This window comes from Pyrus communis, chromosome 2, assembly GCF_963583255.1.
Source record: "Pyrus communis chromosome 2, drPyrComm1.1, whole genome shotgun sequence".
NCBI lineage: Eukaryota > Viridiplantae > Streptophyta > Magnoliopsida > Rosales > Rosaceae > Pyrus > Pyrus communis.
The window spans coordinates 10,347,109-10,370,829 of record NC_084804.1 but is presented as its reverse complement, the minus strand read 5'-3'; the positions used below and the strand labels follow the sequence as shown (position 1 = coordinate 10,370,829).

The 23,721-nt window shown below is 34.5% G+C and overlaps 2 protein-coding genes, 1 long non-coding RNA gene and 1 pseudogene across 3 annotated transcripts; 3 read left to right on the top strand and 1 right to left on the bottom strand.

The window, feature by feature from the left end:
* Positions 1–5,638: 5,638 nt before the first annotated feature.
* Positions 5,639–6,619, bottom strand: LOC137724560 (L10-interacting MYB domain-containing protein-like; annotated as a pseudogene).
* Positions 6,620–9,761: 3,142 nt separating this feature from the next.
* Positions 9,762–12,480, top strand: LOC137724728 (uncharacterized). Its single transcript, XM_068463442.1, has 8 exons — positions 9,762–9,815; positions 10,213–10,368; positions 10,533–10,806; positions 10,901–11,000; positions 11,091–11,215; positions 11,300–11,381; positions 12,010–12,142; positions 12,319–12,480. Exons 2-8 carry the CDS (start codon positions 10,225–10,227, stop codon positions 12,478–12,480), a joined length of 1,020 nt encoding a protein of 339 aa, XP_068319543.1. The 5' UTR covers positions 9,762–9,815; positions 10,213–10,224.
* Positions 12,481–12,599: 119 nt separating this feature from the next.
* On the top strand, positions 12,600–14,152 carry LOC137723057 (uncharacterized). Its single transcript, XR_011066845.1, has 3 exons — positions 12,600–13,073; positions 13,174–13,281; positions 13,908–14,152. It is a non-coding gene; the product is annotated as an uncharacterized lncRNA (long non-coding RNA).
* Positions 14,153–19,661: 5,509 nt separating this feature from the next.
* Positions 19,662–23,317, top strand: LOC137724727 (uncharacterized). Its single transcript, XM_068463441.1, has 5 exons — positions 19,662–20,846; positions 21,654–21,928; positions 22,020–22,328; positions 22,417–22,522; positions 22,625–23,317. Exons 1-5 carry the CDS (start codon positions 19,662–19,664, stop codon positions 23,315–23,317), a joined length of 2,568 nt encoding a protein of 855 aa, XP_068319542.1.
* The last annotated feature ends 404 nt before the right edge of the window (positions 23,318–23,721 follow it).

The following is a 23,721-nucleotide window of genomic DNA, read 5'->3' as shown; positions in this document are numbered from 1 at the left end:
GTCTGCCATATGTGTGGTAAGAAAGGCCATCTGGCTCGTGATTGCTTGAACCCTAGTCTTTCATCCCGCGATGCAAGGCTCTGCAACAATTGCTACAGGCTGGGTCATATTGCAGTCGATTGCACAAATGAGAAGGCCTGCAACAACTGTCGGAAACCCAGTCACCTTGCTCGTGACTGCCCCAACGAACCTGTTTGCCACACTTGCAACATTTCCCATTTGCACTTTTGAATAATTAGTGTCCATGTTTTTGAGATAAAGTGTTTTTTTTTTTTTTTTTTTTTTTTTGCCGTAGTTAAAATGTTTTTATCCCAGGATTTTGCTGCCCATATACGTTCCTACTCAATTTCGATTGTCATTTGGTATTCCTTCACATATATTATTATTCATGATATGCTGTTCTTGAACTTGAAATCATCATTCTTGAATGGATATGATGTTCTAAAGCAGAAAGTATCCTTTACAATTATTCAAACTCTTGGATCGGTATTCTCAATGACCCATTCTATTTACATATTTCATTCGTTTGTATTTCTATATCAATAGATATATATATTTATGTTCCTTTCAGATTGTGAACTAGGAAAGAAATTTTATTTTATGTTGTAGGAGTCAACTAAAATCCTAAGGGTCTGTTTGGTGGTGTACTTGAATCCAACCTTTTAAACTCAAAAACAATTTTCAAGTTTTAGGCCTTAAAAACTTGTTTGGTAGGACTATTGTCAAAAATTGAACTCAAGACTAACTCATAAATATAGTCAATTCTCTAAAAACATAAAAAGTGAGTTTTTAGAGTTTTTAAATTTAAATTCACTCCATTCTTTTCTCTCTCTCCTCCTCTCTCACTCCAAATCTATCTCTCTTTTCTTCTTTCTCTCTCCTTTTTTTTTCTTTTACCTTTTTCATCTCTTCTCCAATCCACTCTCTTCATTCTTTAGGTTCTTTTTCTCACTTATCTTCATCTTTATCTCGTCTGATCCTCTCTCTTCTTTCTTTTTCCTTCAATCATCTCTTACTTTTTTTCCTCCTCTCTCCTCTTTCTACGTCTCTTGCAACCTCCTTTTTTTAGATCTCTTTGTTTTAGTTTAAGTCGTAAGATTTAAAAATTTTAAATTGCAAACCAATCAAGTTTTTGAGTCTTAAAGAAAATTGTTTTCAAGAAATGTTCTTAAAAAATGTTTTGAGAAATGATAAAAATTTTCAAATAGGATACCAAACAGTCCCTAAGAAATCTATACAAATCTATAAAAATCTATAATAAAAATCCATATAAATCTGTTAAAATCCACGTAAAATTGTGAATCTATTAAAATCCTTTCAAATCCGTTACTTAAAAAAAAATCTATTAAAATTCTGTAAAATCCAAGTTGACTACACCCTTAAATATTTTCTCTCTCTTCCTTTCCCAAAATTCCTTTACAAGTGTGTTTTTCTTTTCTGTAATCTGATTAGAAATTATTAAAGATGATTACATGAACCACCGAATTCACCACCAAATTTCAACAAAGAAGTAACAAAGCACAACCAAAAATGTCACATCCCGGCCCGGGCGGGACCACTTCCTGAGCTCAACTCCACCGTAACACTATATTGTCCGCTTTGGGCCCCCAGCACACCCTCACGGTTTTGTTTTTGGGAACTCACACGAGAACTTCCTGATGGGTCACCCATCCTGGAAATGCTCTCGCGCGCTACTCGCTTAACTTCGGAGTTCTGATGGAACCCAAAGCTAGTGAGCTCCCAAAAGGCCTCGTGCTAGGTAGAGATGAGAATACACATATAAGGATCACACCTCTGGGCGATGTGGGATGTCACAATCCACCCCCCTTAGGGGCCCGACATCCTCGTCGGCACACCACGACCAGGGTTAGGCTCTGATACCAAATTGTCACATCCCGGCCCGGGCGGGACCACTTCCCGGGCCCAACTCCACCGTAGCACCATATTGTCCGCTTTAGGCCCTCAGCACACCCTCATGGTTTTGTTTTTGGGAACTCACACGAGAACTTCCCGATGGGTCACCCATCCTGGGAATGCTCTCGCGCGCTACTCGCTTAACTTCGGAGTTCCGATGGAACCCAAAGCCAGTGAGCTCCCAAAAGGCCTCATGCTAGGTAGAGATGAGAATACACATATAAGGATCACACCTCTGGGCGATGTGGGATGTCACAAAAAAAATCAAATATTTGGCTTTTGGGTAGTTGAGAAGAAGTGAGATTTAATTACCTATCAAAGGCTACAGAAATTGGGAGCACGATGGGGCGGCAAGGAGATTGAACAGATGAGGAAGCAAAGATCGCACAGATCTCACGAAGCGGAATCAAAATCACCGATTGTGTTGCAGAGCACAACTTTTTCCTTTTTGATTTCTACGATTTCTAAGGAAGAAGTCGGGAGACTTCTATAGGACATACAGGGTTAAAACCGTCATTTTAATGTGTAATATACCAAAAAAGCAAGACTGGAAGAGCAACTGAAGGGCAAAATGGAAGAACACTGTTGACAAAACAGTGTTTTCTTAAGAGAGTTGTTATACTCACCCCACACTCGTATTTTCCCACCCACATTTTGATGAAAAATTTAATGACACATTTAACCTTTTGTAAAATGACTTCTAAAGCCCTAATAAAAAATAATCCTAAATATTTTATAGCCAAAAGAAAAAAAAAATAAAGAACACAAAGAGAATGCACTAGCTTTATTTGGTAGCTTGTAAGTCTTAAACCCTTCACAAGGGAGTGGATTAAAGGGTAAAATTACCCAATTGGTTTTATTTTTTATGTTGATTACAAACCTTCTTCTTTGTTAATTACCACCAGATCTTCAAACGTACTAGTTGTTTCATTGGTGAATACGGACATCATGGATTAAAGGCCTTGTGAGGTTGGGCATTACAGATGTGCAGGACTACCAATTCCCATCTTGAACTGGAGAAGACATGCAGTGGAACCTAAAACTAGCACTGAGTTTCCTATGATTTTGGACAATATTTTGAAAGGAGAGAGTAATTCCAATTTAAGTTCAGAGGTTGGTGTTTGTACTTTTGTTCTTCTTCAATGCAAGTCAGCCACGTTTATGTTCAGATCTTCACAATTTACTATGATTTAATATCGACACTCTTTTGAAGAATCATTAGAAACTTACTAGTTTTTAATTTTTGAAAAATAATTAAATTAATGGATATTTTAGGAATATGGTGGGTGAGAAAAGAGTGTTTTAATTTTTTAACTTTTTATGAGGGGTAAGATTATAAGATGGGGTGAATAAATAAGGTTGTGAGGTGGGTCTAACAATTTTCTTTGTTAATTGGCTGCATGCAAAAGTCCTCCTGGACCTTGCTACCCTTCCTGTTTGTGTTGGGTTTCTCTGTGCATTTAACTCGGCCTTGCTATTTGGTGGGCTTCCTTTGTTTTAGAATTACAAACCACTTGACCAAAGTAACATTCATGGGCACCCAATATACTTTCTAAATTATTATTTTAGATTTTACATTAGAATGAGAAAAACTCTTTCAGGTTAAACGTCCCAACTCCGAACAAAAAGTGGAGCAGACTCAAGAAAATCATAATCGAAGGCAAAGCGGCAATGGATCGTGTCATACATTCAATGGATGGTTAACTTGGACAGGTTCTTCAAGATGGAGATACTCGATAATAAAACTTAGGGCTGGTTTGGTATTGCTGTGCTTTGAAAAAAAGCTGCTGAGAGAATAAGCGGTTGTGTTGTGAGAATAAGCGGCTGAGAAATAAAGCAGCAAAGTGGTTGGTAAACTTTTTTGTAAAAGTGCTTTTGAAAAAAAAAAAAAAAAAACAGTATGATAGTGTTTGGTAAACTTTTTTATAAAACAGCTGTGACTGTATGAAATGACCAAAAAGGGTATAATACTAGATGTGCTATTAATTTAATTTTCTTAACAAATAAAAGTGAATTACTAAATATATTTTATTTTTAGAAGAAAAATATTTATAAACTTTATCTTAAATATTAATTAGTATGACAAACTACTTTAATAGAAATATTTTAGAGTGAATAGCTAGGATTCATTAGTACAATATTGTTAATGTACTTGAAAGTAGTCTAATTAGATGCATTCATCAAACTTGTTGCTATTCTATTTCTTAATGCCTCTATCTCATGTGATCCTTCAACTTGATAATTTTGATATTCATCATCATCATCATCACTACTATCGCTTTCTTCGAAAAAGTCCCTGGGGTCATCAAAATGACGATCACGTTCAGAATACCTCCGTATGTAGTTATGAAGAGCCATTGTAGCAATGACAATCTTCACTTGCTTATTGAACGGGTAATTAGGCATATCCCTTAAAATTGCCCATCTTTTCTTCCATACCCCAAAAGTTCATTCAATGATGCTCCTAAGAGAAGAATGTATGTGGTTGAATACCTCTTTGTGACCCGTTGGTTCGGCACCCCTACGAAAGTCCGGGAGATGATATCTTTCACCTTTATATGGTCCCAAATAACATCTCATTTGTGGGTACCCCGCATCTACGAAGTAATATTTTCCTGACAATTGAAAATTTGTTTTGTATTGTAATAATTATACAAAGCATGTAAAATGTTATAATAAAAGTATGAAGATTACCATTTGGAGGCCTAGAAAAGTTTAAATTTGGATTCCGTAGCACGGATAGAAAAACCCTTGTATTATGTGCAGTGCCTTCCCATCCGGCACAAGCAAATGTGAATTGCATGTCAAAATTACATGCAGCCATAACATTTTGAGTCGGTATTCCTTTCCTACCAATGTATGGAACTTGATCCGGAGGTGGTATTGAAGCCTCAACATGCACTCCATCTATGGCACCAATACAATCCTAAAAATAATAATATAGAAGAAAACCGTCAACCTACACTTATAGTTTGCAAATAAGTTAGAAGACGAGTCAAATTTTACCTTAAAATAAGGCATGTATCTTGTATCTCTCATTATTTCTTGGGGAATGCCACGAAACTCCGAATCCATTGGTTTGATAATATCTATTGCCATCTTACATACGATATCCAACATAGCACCAAAATATCTACTAACAGTCTCACCAGAATGTTGAAATCTCTCTTGAGCTAATCTATTTTTCACACCATGTCCCAACATATGCAAGAACATTCCTAATATTTCAGTTGCATTCATTTTCCTTGAACCTTTCAATCCATAATTAGTTTGCAAGTCATTGGATAATCTATAAAAGACATCTTTGTTTATCCTAAACATTCTATAGCATCGCACATCATTTCTTTGTAGTGCTTCCATCAACCAAATATTACCTGTATGGGAAGAATTCATACATGGAGTTTTGTAGACATATTTTAAATAATATGTTTCAACAGCTCTCGCTACATCGCATATAATTAGACCATCCTCCAACTCCTCAACATCATCATCAAAGGTGTTCATATTGAATATACCTGTAACCTAACACATAATTCAACATTTCACAAGTCATAATCCAACAATCACTAAGAAGTCATAATCTGACATTCAAGAACAAGTCAATCCAACGTTTAACAAGAAATCATAATCCAACATTCAATAAACACAAAATACAAGCAACATTCAACACAGTCTTAATGCAAAGTACAAACTACACAAAGTCCTAATTCATAGTTATAGCTTCTTATTGTTCTTTGTTGAACATATATTTCAACCAAGTCAGCTGGACTTCAGGATCTTGTATCGTGGTAAACACCTCTCGCTTCTCTGTAGAACAAAATAAACATGTAGCAAACAACCATAACTCGCTAGGTGGCTCACAACCAGGCAATTGTGCAACAACCGCTAACACTTCCGGAATACTACTACCTATATGCAGCGACCTCATCAATGAGTTTGCAGAACTCCTAGTTTCATAAGCTTCAACAAGACGGTCAATTTGACCACAAAGTTTTGCAGCACCTCCAATTTTTTCCCCTTTCTTATCAACCTTCTTCTTTTGCAATTCTCCTTGGTTAGCCGCTTTTTTTTTCCCTTCTTACTTGCTTGCCTTAGACCCTGCATAATCTCAGTTTCTTCCTCATCATATGAATCAATTTGTCCTACAGATTCCTCTCTTGACTCTGGTGATAGTACTCCAGATGAAGGTGCCCAGGCATGTTCACCGGTAGCAATTGTACTCAAGAACATCCTATCTAACTTGTCCTCCATCTTAGGACTAATGCATTTTTTTCACAATTTTTCATATTCTTTGTTTATCTACAAGTAAGAAAGAATATGGTTAATACATATTGCATAATATCATAATACATATTAAAAGATAAATACACAAACCTGAATTTTATTGTTCCACCACTCCTCACAGGCATCAACGGTACCCTTGCTTGAATTCCACCCTAGGCCAATTTCTTTACCAACTAGCTCTTTCCACAACTTCCATTCATTTTTAAGTGCATCCCACTTATTTTTTAGTTGCTTTTTTTCATAATCATGCCCTGTCTCTGCCTTGAAGTTAGCTCTAATATTTGCATATCCTTCTTTGTCAAAGTGAGTGCCCGAATGATGTCCGGCCTCAACCTCCTTGATGCAAACATCACAAAATATTGATATTGTGCGCATTCCATGTAGTTACAAGATTTGACGAAGATGCCCCCTTCTTTGCCATCGATACCAACTACTGATTTGTATATATGCATACATACATACATACATACATACATACATACATACATACATATATATATATATATATATTAAAACACGAACAAATGATATTGTAATATAACCAAGAAATAACCAATAAATAATCCACATACAACTACATATAGATTACATCACATATTAGGTTCACAGTTTGTATATATACATACATATAAATACACACACACACACACACACACACACATATATATATATATATATCAAGAAATAACCAATAAATGATTACATCACAGTTTGGGTTCACAGTTTGTAATACAAAAAATTATAGTTTGTAATACATATACATACATATACATACAAAAGATTACATCATAGTTTGGGTTCACAGTTTGTATATATACATACATATACATACATACATATATACATACATATATATATATATATATATATCAAGAAATAACCAATAAATGATTCTCCCACGAGCCTAGCAAAGTTGTACTTTACAGGGGTTGGGGCGCAGGAGATGATCTCGGCCTTAATGATAGGAACAGAATTAACACAGGGAAAAAAGGCTTCTTCTCAGGGTGTTGTGTCTCCCGAACTCCTAGCGGCAATAAGACTTGAGTGCGGATTCAAGTTTCGTGAAGACAAAGATGCGGCTTCTTAGGTTGGAATCTTAGCTTGTGCCAGAATGTACCATTGGTATCATCTATCCCTTGATCATTGCCTATGGTAGTATGTGTGCACGTACACTCACTGTGTACATAGCAGTCACTGAAGCCCATGATCGTCGACAATATCACAGTTTGGGTTCACAGTTTGTAATACATATACATACATATACATACAAAAGATTACATCACAGTTTTGGTTCACAGTTTGTATATATACATACATATAAATACATATACATACATAACCAATAAATGATTACATCACAGTTTAGGTTCACAGTTTGTAATACAAAAGATTACAGTTTGTAATACAGAGTGGTTAATCAAGGATGTAAAACAAATTATATATATACTAAACGCCTAACTTATCAATTAATTCCCTTTGTGTCCTTTTTACTGTTCATTCGCCAGTGTTCTTCCAATTTTACCCTTCAGTTGCTCTTCAAATCTTGCTTTTTTGGTCTTTTACACAGTAAAATGACGGTTTTGACCCTCTGCGTCCAATAGATGTCTCTTGACTCCTGCCTCAGAAACACAAGTGGCTCTTCACGAGACTTCTTTCTACAGTAATGATTCTATCACCTGGCATGCTTAGCATAGTGACGCGTGTTGAGCGGGACGGGTGTCACTTTACTCATCTCCTCTTTCTCTGCTTTTGCTTCCGCCTTATCGTTGAAAACCAATGCATCTGGTGTGGATGCCTCTAGAACTCTCCAGTCCTGCGTCCGTTCATCATATCGCTGGACCTTCCACTTCCAGTGCATCTTCATGGTTTTTCCATCCGTTCCCTCTCTCTCTTTCTCAAATTTCTGCTTCCGCCGTTCTCAAACTCGCCTCTCTCACTCTCAAGCGTTTAGTCTCTCTCGCTCTCAAACGTTGCCGATCCGTCGTAACCCATATTCCTTTCCTCAAAATCCAAGGTACGGACTTCATGCAGCCCTAAGTTTTTGGGATTTTTTTTTATATTTTAGTTTTGGATTCGTAATTTTTTGCTCGGTGGCTGAGAAAATGTGATTCCGTGTTTTAGTTTTGGTGTTTTTGTGATTTTGGGTTCGTAGGTTTTTCAAAATTTGGATGTTTGTTTGTAGGTTGCAAAACCCTCTGTTCTCAAGGTAAGTAATTTAAAATTCGAGGGTTATTCTATTGAAAGTTTCAATTTATAGTCACATCCTGAGTTTTCCGACTGATTTATTCAATCCTATGGGTTCTGATTTTTTTACTAATTTTCTGTGTTCGTGTTCACCACCATCGACGCGGGCAAAGCTTCCCAATTTGGCCTTTTTTTCCGATTTTTCTAACCCATCGTTTGGTTTCCGAGAAAAAAAAAATTTAATAACAAAAACGTTTTTTTTTTTTTTTTTTATGCAGAGCCGAAGGGTTCTTCAACATTAAGATTTAGATATCCCAGGTTGGTTCAAGGATTTTGCCTCTGAACTCAATTCAGGTACACATAGTCTCTCTCTACTTTGATTCTCTCATTAGTTCTTCGCTTCGGCACCGACAAAGTCTCGAACATGAAATCATTGAATTAGTTCGCATGTTATTTTCCACTACCTCAGCAACTGATGGAAATCTAGGCCTGCCATTTGACTAATTGACTTCAAATCTTATCAAACAGACCTATATGAGACATATATGCTTTAGAAATTTTAATTTTCCTGTTTTATTTTATCTTCATTACATCAAGATTTTTTTTTGGATTTGGTGGTTAAGATGAATTGAGTAATTAATCTAAAATATCTCTTTTGATTTAATGGTTGTGATAATATGATGATGTGGTGGTTATTATGATGGAAATGGATGTTAAAAAATTATGAATTTAACATGATTGAATTCCAACTTTTCCTTTCGTATTAGGCTATATTGGTTTGAGCATGATTGAATTGATTAGCTTGCATATGAATGGTTTTAAAATTGTACTCTTATCGTTTCTCACAGGTGCCACACGCCCATATATTAGTTGCTTGGCCATTACCCAAAAAAAAAAAAAAAAAAAACCGGGGCTTTTGCTTGCTACTCAGGTTTGTCGCGAAATTAGGTTGTTTTTTGTTCCGATTTGTGTCCTTCAGTCATGTTGTGTTTATCCGTTTTTTAATTGTTGATACAGAACTTGAAAAAAATTGTGAAAAACTGCATTAAGGTACTCCCCCAACGAAATCGTCAATCACCTCTTCACCCAAGGTCTCCCTCTATTTCTCTTTCTCCTTACTTTCTCTCTAAAATCTTCATCCTTTTCAAATTTATTTGTCTAATTTTTTAATTTGAAGTTTTCAGTCTTCTCTATTAATGATAAATAAAAAAAATTAAAAAAAAAAAAGTACTAGACTAAAGCATAGTTGTATTAATGGATCTCTAATTCTAATAAATCTTGCATGTTGGCCGAATTGACAATAGTCAGAGTTCACCCTCTGTCTGTCTTTCCAACTTTCTACTGAGGCATAGTTGTATTAATGAGTCTCTAATCCTAATAAAACTTTTACCAATCTGCACAACCCAAATTGAGAGACGGTGCTCTTCCCTGAGGTATGAAAAAGCTTTGAATTAATTTGAGTTGTGCAGAGGAAACGAATAATTAAGAAAACAAATTGAGTATGTTATGAATAGTATTTTTTTTTATTCAATAAAGGCACAAGTCCTATAGGACAGTGACTGTTTGCTTTTAGTAGTCCTTGAAGTTATAGCTTGCTGATTCCTTCCGCTATTTTGTTTATTGTGCAAGTACTGTGTTGTGTCATTCTTTCCGCTTATGTCATGCTCAATTTCATCCTCAATTTCTCTGTTTCATTCTTTCTGCGTATTAGCATTTTCGATGTCTACATTTATAAATAACGTATACCACCTCTTATTTTAAAGGTGATCAAGAAAATAAAACAAATGCCCCGGGCGACTGACATCTAATGCCATGTAAATTTACTTGCAGTTTTGTAGCGGAATGAAGATAGATCCTATCCGAAGTTTATTACCTTTTGAGTTTAATAAGAAAATCAGAGTCCGTGTATGCAGAATTTGGAGACCTAAGGTTATAGGAAAAGATAATACATTTGGCGGTCTTCAATGTATATTGGTTGACGAAATGGTAAGAATTTTGTTTTTTCAGGTTTTCAATTTTAAATTGTGGTTATGATTTCTAACTTTTGCTCTGATGTATATCATTTTATCAGATTATAATTTTTTGACTTTAAATGATGTGCTGTTCATATTTATATGCCTAATTTGTTGAATTTATTTTTAATCATGTAGAAAGATGCAATTCAGGCCTCTGCAAAAGAAATTGATTATGAGTATGTTGCTCCAAAAATTAAAGCTGATCATGTTTATGAGATCACTCGCTTTTATACCAGTCGTTGCAAAACGTCCTACAAAATTGTCCCACATGACGCGCAAGTGTGCTTCAATACAAAAACAAATTTTGAAGAGTTGCCAGGTGTTCATCCAAATATTCCCTCACATCGGTTTTACTTACTTGATTATTCCCAACTGTCTTCTCGCATGGATCAAGTTGATATTCTCACAGGTAAATGTATATATAGAATAAAAAAATTCAGCATCAGTTTAGTTTCATATTGTCAATTTTGAGATCTGACTACACTTTTTGGACAAATTTTTAGATGTTCTGGGACACATTACTGCAGTAAAGCCTTTGGAGGACAGAATGATCGGCAATGAGAGAACGGAGAAAATATGCGAGGTTAAGTTGCAAAATATCAGGTAAACAGTTTATCCAAACATCTAAATTTCTCAAAATTGCTGCACATCTTATTCAAAATACTAATTTTTTCTTAATACTCATTCACTTAGGAAAGAAGATGTTAACCTAACATTGTGGGGTGACACTGCAAAGACCTTTGATTTCGAAGCTCTGGAACACTTGCCACCACCAGTTTTGGGTGTTTTTACAAGCCTTAAAGTTAGACAATTCAGAGGTATGAAATTTATCACTTCTATTTTCAATTGTTCATATTTATTGTATAAAATAATGATTTAATTGCTCATCGATAAACAACTAGGAAACATCGTGCTGAACAGCAGTATTTCCACAATGATTTTCATCAATCCAGACATTCCCGAGGCAACACCTTACAAAGCAATGTCAGTTCCTAAATTTCAAATACTTTAAAATATTTTTTTTCATGTTTAAATTGATTATGAGGGAAAAACTATGGATATATCTGTTTACTGATGATATGCATATAAAGATGAAACTGTTATTTCAATTAAACACATCTGGAAATACAATGTTTATATATTTATTTTAGTATACATGTTTCTATAATTAAAAAGGCTATGATCTTGCTTTTTTTGAGTGTAAGTTTGATCAAATAATTTGCTACAACTAGCTAAAATTGTAAATTACAAAGTAGCAGACCTTTTTTGTAATATTGTGAACTTATGCAAGCTATGTGCAAACTTGGAAAGGTTTGTCAAGTTTATGAAAATTGTTTAAAAAGTGGTTGTTGCTGCTGTACAGTAGATGAGGTGGAATTTGTTTCCCAGTAAGGTCAAAATATTTGATTTTATAAACACAGGCCATGTTTGTATATGCATTACATAGTCATGCAATAAATCTATAGAAGTATGAAAATTATTCTTTCAAATTTCTGATGATGTAATATTTTAAATTTTCATTTTCAATTGATAAATGCTTAATGAATACGTTAGTATCCGTTCATGGTTTGGATTCTTATACTATTTTATTTGAATACAAAAATATATGCAGCTTTGTTGGTCTGGCTCATTCTGTAAAAATGTTGTCAACATCAGCAAGGCAACTAATGGGACCAGAACATTTAGAAAACGCTGAAAAAATGTCTGTTCAAGATCTGAATATTTTGGATCCAGATTTGTACAAGGTAAACAAACTTTTCTCAATGTTTTAGAATTCAGATATGTGCACCTGTTGTGATACTAATACGCATAGTTTATTGTTAAATAAATTATATTCCTCATATGATATATGACAAATTAGTTAAGTACATATCATTCTTAGATATCCATATATTAATTACTGTCTGTAAATATATTTCAGAGCAGTTCAGTCTTATGTAGAGCAGCTGTTACACGTTTTGACACGCATGCTGGATGGTGGTACAAAGCATGTCCATGCTGCTACAAACAACTCAAAAAAGATGAAAATAATGACATGCTAATTTGTGTAAAGCACGATGTTCAAACTACCCTTCCCTGGTAAGTCAAATGTTTATAACGAATTTCATAATATTTAAGTACCCTCTCCTGGTAAACCAAATGTTTATAATTAATTTCATAAGCTTTATACTTAAATATTGTTCTTCATATGCTTAGGTTCAAAGTAAATTTAATCCTCGAAGACGCCAGCGATGAGACCAGTGCTATCATCATTGGTAAACCGGCTGAACGTTTATTTGGAACTTCATGTTATGATTTAGTTGTCGGAAAAGGATTTACTGATCAACAAGAGTTACCATATGCAATTCTCCAATGTCAAGGGCAGATTAAAATTTTTCAACTTCGATTTGGACATTTGAAAAATGATTGCAACAGAAATGATCTTTTGATCCAAGCGATTTTCGACGACAAAATACAAGCTGTTCAATCAAGTTCCAAAGCTTCTTATGAATCACTGGCTGAATTTGAGGAGGAAGATACGACAGCTCAGAATTTTTCATCTACCCCACCACTTTTTGATAAAGAGTTAAAAAATATCTCTGCCACCGTTTCACCCACTGTTGTCACACCATTGCCTACGAAAAGTTTAATTCGGAAGAGTCTTTTCAGCCCTGAGAATAGAAAAAAACACAAAAGGTAAGAGTTTTCACTGGAACTGTCTCATTTGTATCTATACTTTCAAATAACATGATATTTACTAATGTATTAATCTCTTTTCTGTTTATATTGATTTAAGGGAAACTGAAATTACCGAAGAAATAGATGAACAAAGTGCTTCGGACGCTGAAGATTTTCCCATCAAATCTCTCAAGAACAAGGTGTCTCCAAGCAAATCTGAAGTAGTGTAAGCTTCCAAAACCCAGTATGTTACATCTATTTGTTATTAATGCTTTAACTATTAGTTAGGTCCCATAAGTATGGTTTTACTTTGTGGTTAGGACTATTGAGATGAAATTTTGTTATTAGGTTCCCAACTTAGTGAAAACATAAGAAAAAGCTCAAATGCTTAAGTTTATATTTGTTTAGAGTTGCACTTGGATAGGCAGAATTTGTTAATTTTCGTTTTTGTCCATTTATTCAATAAGTAACTACTGAAGTTGGAATTCGCACAAAGGTCACAATAAATATTAACAACTAACAAATACTGAAACATTTGGCTCTTCCCAGAAAAGCAAAATAAGATTTTGTTCTGCTTTATTGTTGTTTATTTTGATAAAGCTTCTAAAACATTTGGATCGTATAGTTCTTTTTCTACAAAGAGAATTATGATCCATTCAAACTTAAAAAGGAGCAAAGTAGCGAACACATTAGTTTGACCATCTACCTTAACCAATATCAGACTATCAGTCATTGTTAAGTTTAATTTATGAAGGGTGTTCGCTACAATTCTCACACTGGATTACATTTTTGTTGGTTAATTTTCCCTTTTAATCATATTGCTTATACAAGGAATGTAATTTCAATCTACAGCAAGAACAAGTGCAAAGATGACTGAGGTTCTTTGTAACTATACTGAACAAATGGAAGATTTTTTGGATGAGCCCAAGAACAGAGAAGCAACATGAAAAATAGAACCATGTGGGCAATTTTTGAAACTGTATATATTTGGGACTTGAAAGTCGTTCAGATCTGTTGTTTTTTTGTTGTACATAGAACTTTTAACATAGAGTTAGTAAAATACAGGTGCAAAATGAACGGCTAATCAATGTGGGAGACTTTTGGGAGTGTATGTAAATGTAACTTGGAAACTTATTTTACCCTGTTTGTTTAGTTGTGCAATTAATTTATAAAATGTTTTGAAATGAATGTGTTGATTTGTGTATACTAATATATGTGTAGCAACATCATGTTGAACTTTGTCTCAAAGATGCATAAAATTATTGTTCATACCTATGGTAAATTTTGGGTTAAGCTTACGAGTTCATAACCCGCAGTGGAGCGCGGGCAAATTTCCTTGTATCATCTTAAGATGATGTCAACGAAAACTTATATTTCACAATTCCATTACATCAAACTACAAAAGTCAATTTAAAGAAATAGAGTTAAAGTTCTCATGGTAATACAAACTACAAAAGTGACCTGAACCGTAAAATTCACCAAAAATAGCTCGTGCAAGCAAAACACGTGAAAATTTCCAGATCCAAAGTAGACACCCGAAACTAAGTTGTATCAAAATTTCATTGATTTTCGAGTTCGGGAAGTGTAAGAAAATTTAAAACTAAAACAGGTATGCAGCTGTTTTCCTGTAAAAACAATTTCAGCAGCACCAAATTACTTTGTAAATAAAACTGTCTATATTCCAAAGGGTAAAATTCTGAACCTTGCCAAAAAGTCACCTACGTAGGATATACACACCCACGATTTTAAACATAACCAAGTTGATAGTGGTTCCTCAAGAACCACTCATAAAACCTTGCAGTTTGGGTTCACAATTTGTAATATAACCAAGAAATAACCAATAAATGATCCACATACAACTACTGATTTGTATATATATATATATATATATATATATATATATATACACACACATACATACATAAATGATCCCTTACTGCAGCTGTGTTTAAATGCTTTAGCTATAGCTCGGGACTCCTTTGGTCGAGGAAGTAAAATTTTTATTACAACCAGAGATCGACACCTACTGGAGCAAGTTGAAGTTAATATAATATATCTGGCTCGAAAAATGAAGGAAGAAGAAGCTCTTGAGCTCTTTAGTTGGCATGCATTTCGAAATCCCTGTCCTAATGAAGAATACAGTGAACTAACAAGAAGTGTTCTATATAATACAAGAGAATAACAACTGCATATAATACTTGGTTCCATATAATACAAGAGAATGAGAGGGAAATCTGTAAGTACTTGGTTCCATATAATACAAGAAGTGTTCTATACTTGAAGTTTTGATGCACTAAGTGATGAGGATGAGAGGGAAATCTGTAAGTACTTGGTTCCATATAATACAACAGAATAACAACTGCAGATGTTTGTAAGTAATTCATTATTGAACATATGCACTACCCTGTTCCTTATTCACTGTTTTTTATTAGGGAGCAGAAGAAATTGAAGAATGTGTACTGCATATGCTTATAAATCTAATTGACAGGCATGAGGTGCAGTTTATCAGAAGAATTATTGGCGAGATCAAGCAACTCGATACCACATTAAAATGTAGCTGTCTAGCAAGTAGGAATAGATTCTCGGGTGAACGAGATTAACAGCTTAGACGGGGGGATCATACTATGTTCAAATGGTCGGAATTTGGGGCATGGGTAGAATGGGGAAAACATCAGTTGCAAAAGCCATCTATAACAAGTTCTACCATAGCTTTGAGTACAAAAGTTTCCTTGCAAATGTTAGGGAAACTGCAAAGGAATTGAATGGCATGACGAATTTGCAAGAAAAGCTGCTTTCTGATATCTTCAAACCAACCAAGATGGAGGTTGGTGATGTTCATAGAGGTATTAATCTGATAAAATAAAAACTTCGAAGCAGAGCGGTACTAGTCATAATTGACGATGTAGATCATGTGGACCAATTAGAAACATTGGAAATTACAGACAATGCAGTAGATTAGGTTCTATCCAAGTTTTTTTTTATCTTAAATAGCAAAAGTAAGACACTGCAGTAGATTAAGGGATAGCTAAGCAGGTCAAAGCATATGGTTCTGTTTAGGCATACATGCATTGCATTACATTGTCTGAAAAGAAACCGAATGAAAACCACGTAGACCATAATAGACACACACACAGACCATAATAGACACATTTGGCAAAAGTGTAATCCTCACTATAATACATACAGACCATAACACACACAGACCATGATCTGTTACACAACTACCAAACCAAGTTTGCAGGAGAATTCAAAAACTCTCAATAACCAAATTTCATGTAATGGTTGACTGAAGAATTCCGAAGAAAAAACCAAAAAAAAAAAAAAAACAAAAAAAAAAACAAATAGCATAAATGAAGAATTCAGAAAAAAAATATAAAACACGATAGCAGGGGAGAGAGATAAGATACGAACTTGGAGGTTGGAGTTTCAGAAGAGACTGTGAGAGCTTGAAGAAGACAATGAAACGGCGTCGTAGAGGGGTGAGCTGAATCGCAAGAAACACATGACAAATCAGAAGCACAGTTCACAGATTAGAAGTAGAGCAAAGCTTTATAAGAAATTATCCCTTACCTAAACCCAAATCAGAAGCAGACCTTCTTTAAAAAAACGAATACAGAAGTAATCAAACTTCTATCTCAATTTTTTTGTTTCCTCCACAAACCCTAATTTTTTCCCCAATTAATTTTTTCCACAAACCATATCACCTTCCCCAATTAATTTTTTCCCCACCCTCCATCCCCAATTGTTTTTCCCGACACCCATACCCTCATCCTTTTGCTCTTCCCACCCCTCTTTCCCTAATCTCCCCATCCCCAATTTGAAAAATCCAAACAAATAAATAACAAATTTTTACAAGAGAAGCTTACCAAAGGAACCTGGAGAAACCTGGAGAATGAGAGAACGAGAGAGATCGCTAGTTTTTGGAACGAGAGAACGAGCGAACAAGAGAGTGGTTTTCTCCTGGTTCAGGTTATGTGCGAGAGCTCTGAAGGTGAGAGCGTAGGTGAAGGGAAAGGAGGGCAATTTTGGGTTATTCAATATTTCATTAAATGTACACTGTTCACCCGTGTGTTTCGAAAATAAGCTGTTTTTGGAAGCTACTATTTGCAGCTTCAAGTTTTGGGCTTTTTTTCACCCCAAACTTTGAAACAAAGTTGCTTTTCAAAGTTTACCAAACACCAAAAATTCTCATAGTTTTTTTTCATAACAGCTTTTTTTCATAACAGCTTTTTTTTAATCACCTCAATCCCAAACTACACCTTAATCCCACATAGAAAAGTACCTGGGGCAATCCGTAAAACAAAGAGTCAGTGTGATTACTGTTGGCGTGAGTCAACTTAACGATTTAGGAATGTAATTAGAATAGAATTACTTGACTGATTCCTTGGCTATTTGGGATTCTTGTTTCCTAATTTATAGGGCCTCATGTATGATTATATATATGCCTCCTTGAGAGAAGAATAAAATAATAAATTTAACCCTAAACACATATACTTTTATCTTGGCATCAGAGCAGGTTTCGGCCTGTCTCTTCCCAAACCCTAAAACAAGTCAAACCCAAAGCCGTGCATTCTGCAAAGATTGCATAAGAAAAAAGAAAAAAAACAAATCCTGGTGTTCTTAGAATTTGAACCCAGAAACCAAACAAAACCCTTGTGGCTTTGTAATCATCAAAGCTACATCAAAATTTGATCTTGCCAAATCACAACTAACCTGGTGCGATGGCAGAAGATAGAAAGATTGGAGAGTTGGTTACCGTCCAACCCATGTCCAGTTCGATGGAGTCCACCAACATCAGCGGCGTACCGTTTGGAATTCGATTGAATGATACAAACTTTAAAGTTTGGTCAAAGATGCACTACTACAAAAGGACCTAATAGTGTCAGTTGTTGCGTCGGTTTAATATTATATAGTGGCGAAAAAGAGATTTGCGACACTCACTGAAGATGACGTCGTATTTACTGTCGCTTATAAGCGCCATAAAATTTCTCTGTCGCTTTTAAACCGACGTAAAAATTTAGTGTCGCTTATAATCGACATATATTTTAATATTTTTAAGTACTGGCGTCGCTTTAAATAAAACAGTGTCGCTTTTAAGCGACATAAACTATGGGTGTCGCTTCTAGGCGACACTAATTATTGTTTTTAATATTTTAAATCCTGCGTCGGTTTTGAGCGACATATATTTTGAAAACCAGTGTCGGTTGTAAGCGACACATTGATGGTCTTTATATCCTCTCCCCCGTGTTTTCTTTTTCTTCTCTTGCACTCATATTCGTTCTTCCAATTTTTACAAAGTCTCCCGTGTTCTCTCTCTTTCAGCTTTCTCCTTTGGTTTTCAAACTTCATTTGTTCCTCTTCACAACAGTAAGTTTTTCTTGCTTATAATATTTTTATTTTCTCCTCTTATGTTTAATTTTTAGTTACAATTTATTTTTGTAGGAAATTTATTTGAGTTGGTTGAGTACATAAAGAATTGTTGACGTCGAAATTCTTCAACAAATCAGGTATGTATCACTAACTTCTTTAATTTTTAAATTGTATAATACACAAGTTTATTTATTTAAAAATTATAATTTAAGCACTTAGATAAAATTCTACTATTTTTGTTAAATTAATAAAAATTTAGTCGAATTAATTAATTTTGTCACTCTAATTGTTATTTTAATTTGTTGTTATTTTGATAATTTTTTGTTGTTATTTACTAGAACGGATTAGATGAACATAATTTGAATTGTTACGAGAAAATGGAATGAATAATATTTATAAGCATTTATGTTAAATTAACAATATTAAATATAACATAAACTTATAATATTGAGTAATATAAGAATATATTATGTTAATTTTTTTTTTTTGCACTCTAATTGTTATTTTAATTTGTTGTTATTTTGATAATTTTTTGTTGTTATTTACTAGAATGGATTAGATGAACATAATTTGAATTGTTATGAGAAAATGGAATGAATAATATTTATAAGCATTTATGTTAAATTAATAATATTAAATATAACATAAACTTATAATATTGAGTAATATAAGAATATATTATGTTAATTTTTTTTTTTTTTTTTTTGCACTCTAATAAGAATATAACCTATACTTATAATATTTAGGAATATAAGAATATAAGAATATAACCCTTCATAAGAATATAACCTAAACTTATAATATTTAGGAATATAAGAATATAAGAATATAACCCTTCATAAGAATATAACCTAAACTTATAATATAAGAATATCCTTTCATATAAGAATATAACCTAAACTTATAATATTTAGGAATATAAGAATATATTAATTAATTTTTTTTGCACTCTAATTGTTATTTGAATTTGTTGTTATTTTGATAAGTTTGATAACTTTTGGTTGTTATTTATTAGAATGGATTAGATGAGCATAATTTTGATAACTTTTTGTTGTTATTTTAATTTGTTTTTACTATAATAGGTGTTGAAAATTAAAAGATTGCAATCGTGATAGAGTTCGAGGGGTGAAAGATAGAAATTGAAAATTTTGATAGTTATGCCTACATGATAGGGATTGAAAGATTGTAGGCATCTTAGTGTCAACGTAATATTTTACCTTCGTAAAGTGGTAAAATATGGACAAGAGTTGGTTGACAATACCCCGCAATTTTGAAGCGTATACAACTGGAATTAATTTGTTTTTGGATCAAGCAGTTGCAAATGGTGTTGGTCCTGATAAGTTTAGATGTCCTTGCAAAAGATGTTGTAATCGATATACTTTTGTTAGGAACACCATTGTTGAACATCTCATATTGTATGATATGGATAAAGATTATAAAAATGCTTGTTGGCGACATCATGGCGAGCAAAACATTGGAGAGCAAAATGTGGGAATTGGAGAAGAAGAAACAGGAGATGAGGTGATTGGCATGCATGATTTTCTTAATGATGTATTTGTCCAACCATTAACAGAAGAAGGTGTTGGGCCATCTACTGAACCCCCTATTGGGGAAGGGCGTCCAAAAGAGGTGCAGACTTTTTTTAAGTTGCTTGAAGAGGCAGATCAAGATTTGTGGCCAGGTTGTAAGGAGTTTAAGAAATTGGAAGCAGTTGTAAGATTGTATCAGATCAAGTGTTTAGCGGGAATGCCTGACGAGATCTTCACCACTTTACTGGAGTTAATTAAAAGAATGTTGCCTGAAGGGGATTGTTTGCCTGAATCCTGTTATAAGGCAAAAAAACTTATAAATGACTTGGGGCTGTCGTATGTGAAAATTGATGCATGTCCCAATGATTGCATGATCTATTGGAAAGATACTTCAGATTTGACCATGTGCTCAGTTTGTGGTAAATCAAGGTATAAAATTACCAATGCAGAGGATAGCTCGAGGGAAAAGGTCGCAGCTAAGGTTATGTGGTATTTTCCTTTAAAACCACGATTGCAACGATTTTTTATGTCGAAGCATATGGCTGAACATATGAGATGGCATGCAACTGAATGTCCAAAGGATGAGTTTATGAGACATCCTTCAGATTCTCCCGCATGGAAGCATTTGGATAATTTATATCCGGATTTTGCGTCAGAAATTCGAAATGTCCGATTAGGGTTAGCCAGTGATGGATTTAATCCTTTTGGGAAAATGAGGAATGATCATAGCACATGGTCTGTGGTGCTTTCTGTTTATAATTTGCCACCTTGGATGTGCATGAAGCAACCAAATTTGTTATTGTCTTTGTTAATACCAGGACCGCGCAGTCCTGGTAAAGAGATTGATGTATACATGCGTCCATTGATTGACGAGCTGAATGAGTTGTGGGAGGTGGGCATTCCCACTTATGATGCGTATTCCAACCAAAGTTTTACGATGAAGGCTGCCGTGTTATGGACTATAAGTGATTTTCCGGCTTATGGAATGTTGTCAGGATGGAGTACACATGGCTATAAAGCTTGTCCACATTGCATGCATGATAAAGAATCTATTTACTTGCCAGCGAGTCGCAAGATTTGTTATATGGGGCATCGACGTTTTCTTGAAGATAATCATAGGTTTTGAAGGCAAACCATCACTTTTAATGGTCGTCGAGAGCATCGTAGTGCACCAAGGCAGTGGACTGGTTTACAATGTCTCGAAGAACTTTCTACATTGAGATTTACTTTTGGAAAACCAAACAATGATGCTTCAATTGGGCAACGCAGAAGAAGAGCTTCGAGCAGTACAAGTAGTAACAGTCAGTGGAAGAAGAAATCGATTTTTTATGAACTACCTTATTGGAGGCATCTGTTGATTAGACACAATCTTGATGTTATGCATATCGAGAAGAATATATGTGACAGTGTGGTGGGAACATTGCTAGATATAGAAAAGTCTAACGATGGATTGGCGGCACGTGCAGATCTTGAATTCTTGAACATAAGACATAGTCAACACCCACGTAGAGAAGGAAATAGAACATTTCGACCTCCAGCATTGTTCACATTGAAAAGAGAAGAAAAAAATGTGTTTTGTAAAGTATTGTCTACTATTCGGGTCCCAGATGGATATTCATCAAATCTGTCACGATGTGTGCACGTGAATGAACGAAAAATACATGGGTTGAAAAGTCATGATTGCCATGTTTTAATGCAGCAGTTACTCCTGCTTGCAATACGCCCGGTTTTGCCTAAAGCTGTTACTATGGTTTTATTAGAGTTGAGTGCAATTTTCAGACAGTTATGTAGTAAGAAGGAGTCTGAGGAAGGATTTAAGCAACTGAATTCAAGAATTGCCTTGACATTATGTCAACTTGAGAAAATATTCCCTCCTGCATTTTTTGATATAATGGTGCACCTCCCAGTTCACTTGGCAGATGAAGCAGCTCTTGCAGGGCCTGTTCAATATAGATGGATGTATCCAATTGAACGGTAATGAATAAATTTTTATAATTTTTTTACAATTGTAGTCATAACTTTAATTAATAATTATAATAATTTGTATTTCGTTTTATAATTGTAGGTATTTGCAAACACTGAGGCGCTATGTTCGTAATAAGGGTCGTCCTGAAGGTTCTATTGCTGAAGCATATTTGGTGGATGAGTGCTTGTCATTTTGTTCCATGTATCTTAGAGACGTTGAGTCTCGTCGTACCCGTAGAGGCCGAAATGAAGATGGTATTGGACGTGGAGTATCTGGTGGGTTATCAATTTTTGACTCGAAAGGATGTTATATGGGTTCAGGAGAAAATGTGGAGCTCGATCTAAATGTTCTTGATCAGTGCCATAGATACATTCTAAATAATTGTGATGAGGTTAGCCCATTTAGAAGGTAAGAACGTTTAATCATACGTCTTAATGTTTTATTGGTTTTCTTAACTTTGAAAAAATAATTATCTAAATTGGACATAATTGTGTAGGCAACATGAAGAATTCTTGAAAACTAAACATCGTCGAGAAATGTTAACTATGCGACAAATTAAGGAGCTAAGCAAGAAAGAATTTCCAGAATGGTTCAAGCAACATGTGAGTTGATATAACAATCATATTATTTATTTATTGTTTTGCATTTTAATTATAACATGTTTATAGTTATTCTGTCAATTTTTATTTTCATACTTATTACAGATGAATTCAAGATATGATGCTAATGACACATTGATATCTCAAGACTTGCATTGGCTAGCTAATTATCCTAGTAGGGTTGTGAGTAGATACAAAAGTCACATTGTTCATGGATTTAGATTTCGTATAAAATCTGTGGATGATAAGCATAAGAATCAAAATTGTGGTGTCTTTGTACCTGCAAATGTTCCTGGAGCAATTGGGCAAATGAATTGTTATGGCAGAGTTGTAGATATGTTCGAGGTCAAATATTGTGGTCCTACTGAAGCAGGAGATAGGGGTCGAGCTGTGATGTTATTTAAGTGCGAATGGGTTAATAGTGAAAGTCCACGAGGAATGAAGACTGATCAATATGGATTTACTATGGTGAATTTCAATCAATTGGGATTTAAAGAGGATCCTTTCATACTAGCATCACAAGCATTACAAGCATTTTACGTGGAGGACACGATTGAAAAAGATTGGCACGTAGTTGTTCGAACTCAGCCAAGAGATTTATTTGACGTGTTAGAGGATAGTGATACTATTGATGATTATGCCATGCCGAACTTCGATGATCGAATTCTTGATAATGAAAATTTCCATTCAAGGGTTGGCGTGGAAGAGACTCCCTTTCTTGAATCATTAGCGTTGCCTACCGGGTTCGTTAATCATGCCAATACCGACGATGAGTTAACAGATGATGACAGGGAATAAATATATTAATTATTTTTTGTATTAATTAGACTTTGTTTCATTTTGTATGCTATGATATCGTATCATAAAATTATATTTCTGTTTTTTTTTTTTTTTTCTTGTTTCCTGTCGCTTTTAACCGACGGGATATGTCATGTGTGTCAGACTTAGCGTCGGTTTTAACCGACGCAACCTTAGCCTATTCCGACGCAATGTTAACCTTACGTCGGTTTTATGCGACGCATTATTATCATATTTCGACGCAATGTTGTGAATCATATGTAATAATTATATATAATTTAACAGTTTTAAAAACTATAATAATTATATATATTAACTTAAAAACTATAATAATTATATATTAATTTAACACCCCTAAAGACTTGATTTGTCTCATGCATAATCCCACATACTATTTTTTATGC

Coding starts and splice junctions, on each gene's coding strand:
- LOC137724727 (XM_068463441.1), top strand. CDS start 19,662: ATGGACAAGAGTTGGTTGACAATACCCCGCAATTTTGAAGCGTATACA. Junction 21,929..22,019: donor TGGATGTATCCAATTGAACG/GTAATGAATAAA, acceptor TTATAATTGTAG/GTATTTGCAAACACTGAGGC. Junction 22,523..22,624: donor CAGAATGGTTCAAGCAACAT/GTGAGTTGATAT, acceptor TACTTATTACAG/ATGAATTCAAGATATGATGC.
- LOC137724728 (XM_068463442.1), top strand. CDS start 10,225: ATGAAGATAGATCCTATCCGAAGTTTATTACCTTTTGAGTTTAATAAG. Junction 10,369..10,532: donor GTATATTGGTTGACGAAATG/GTAAGAATTTTG, acceptor TTAATCATGTAG/AAAGATGCAATTCAGGCCTC. Junction 11,216..11,299: donor TAAAGTTAGACAATTCAGAG/GTATGAAATTTA, acceptor ATAAACAACTAG/GAAACATCGTGCTGAACAGC.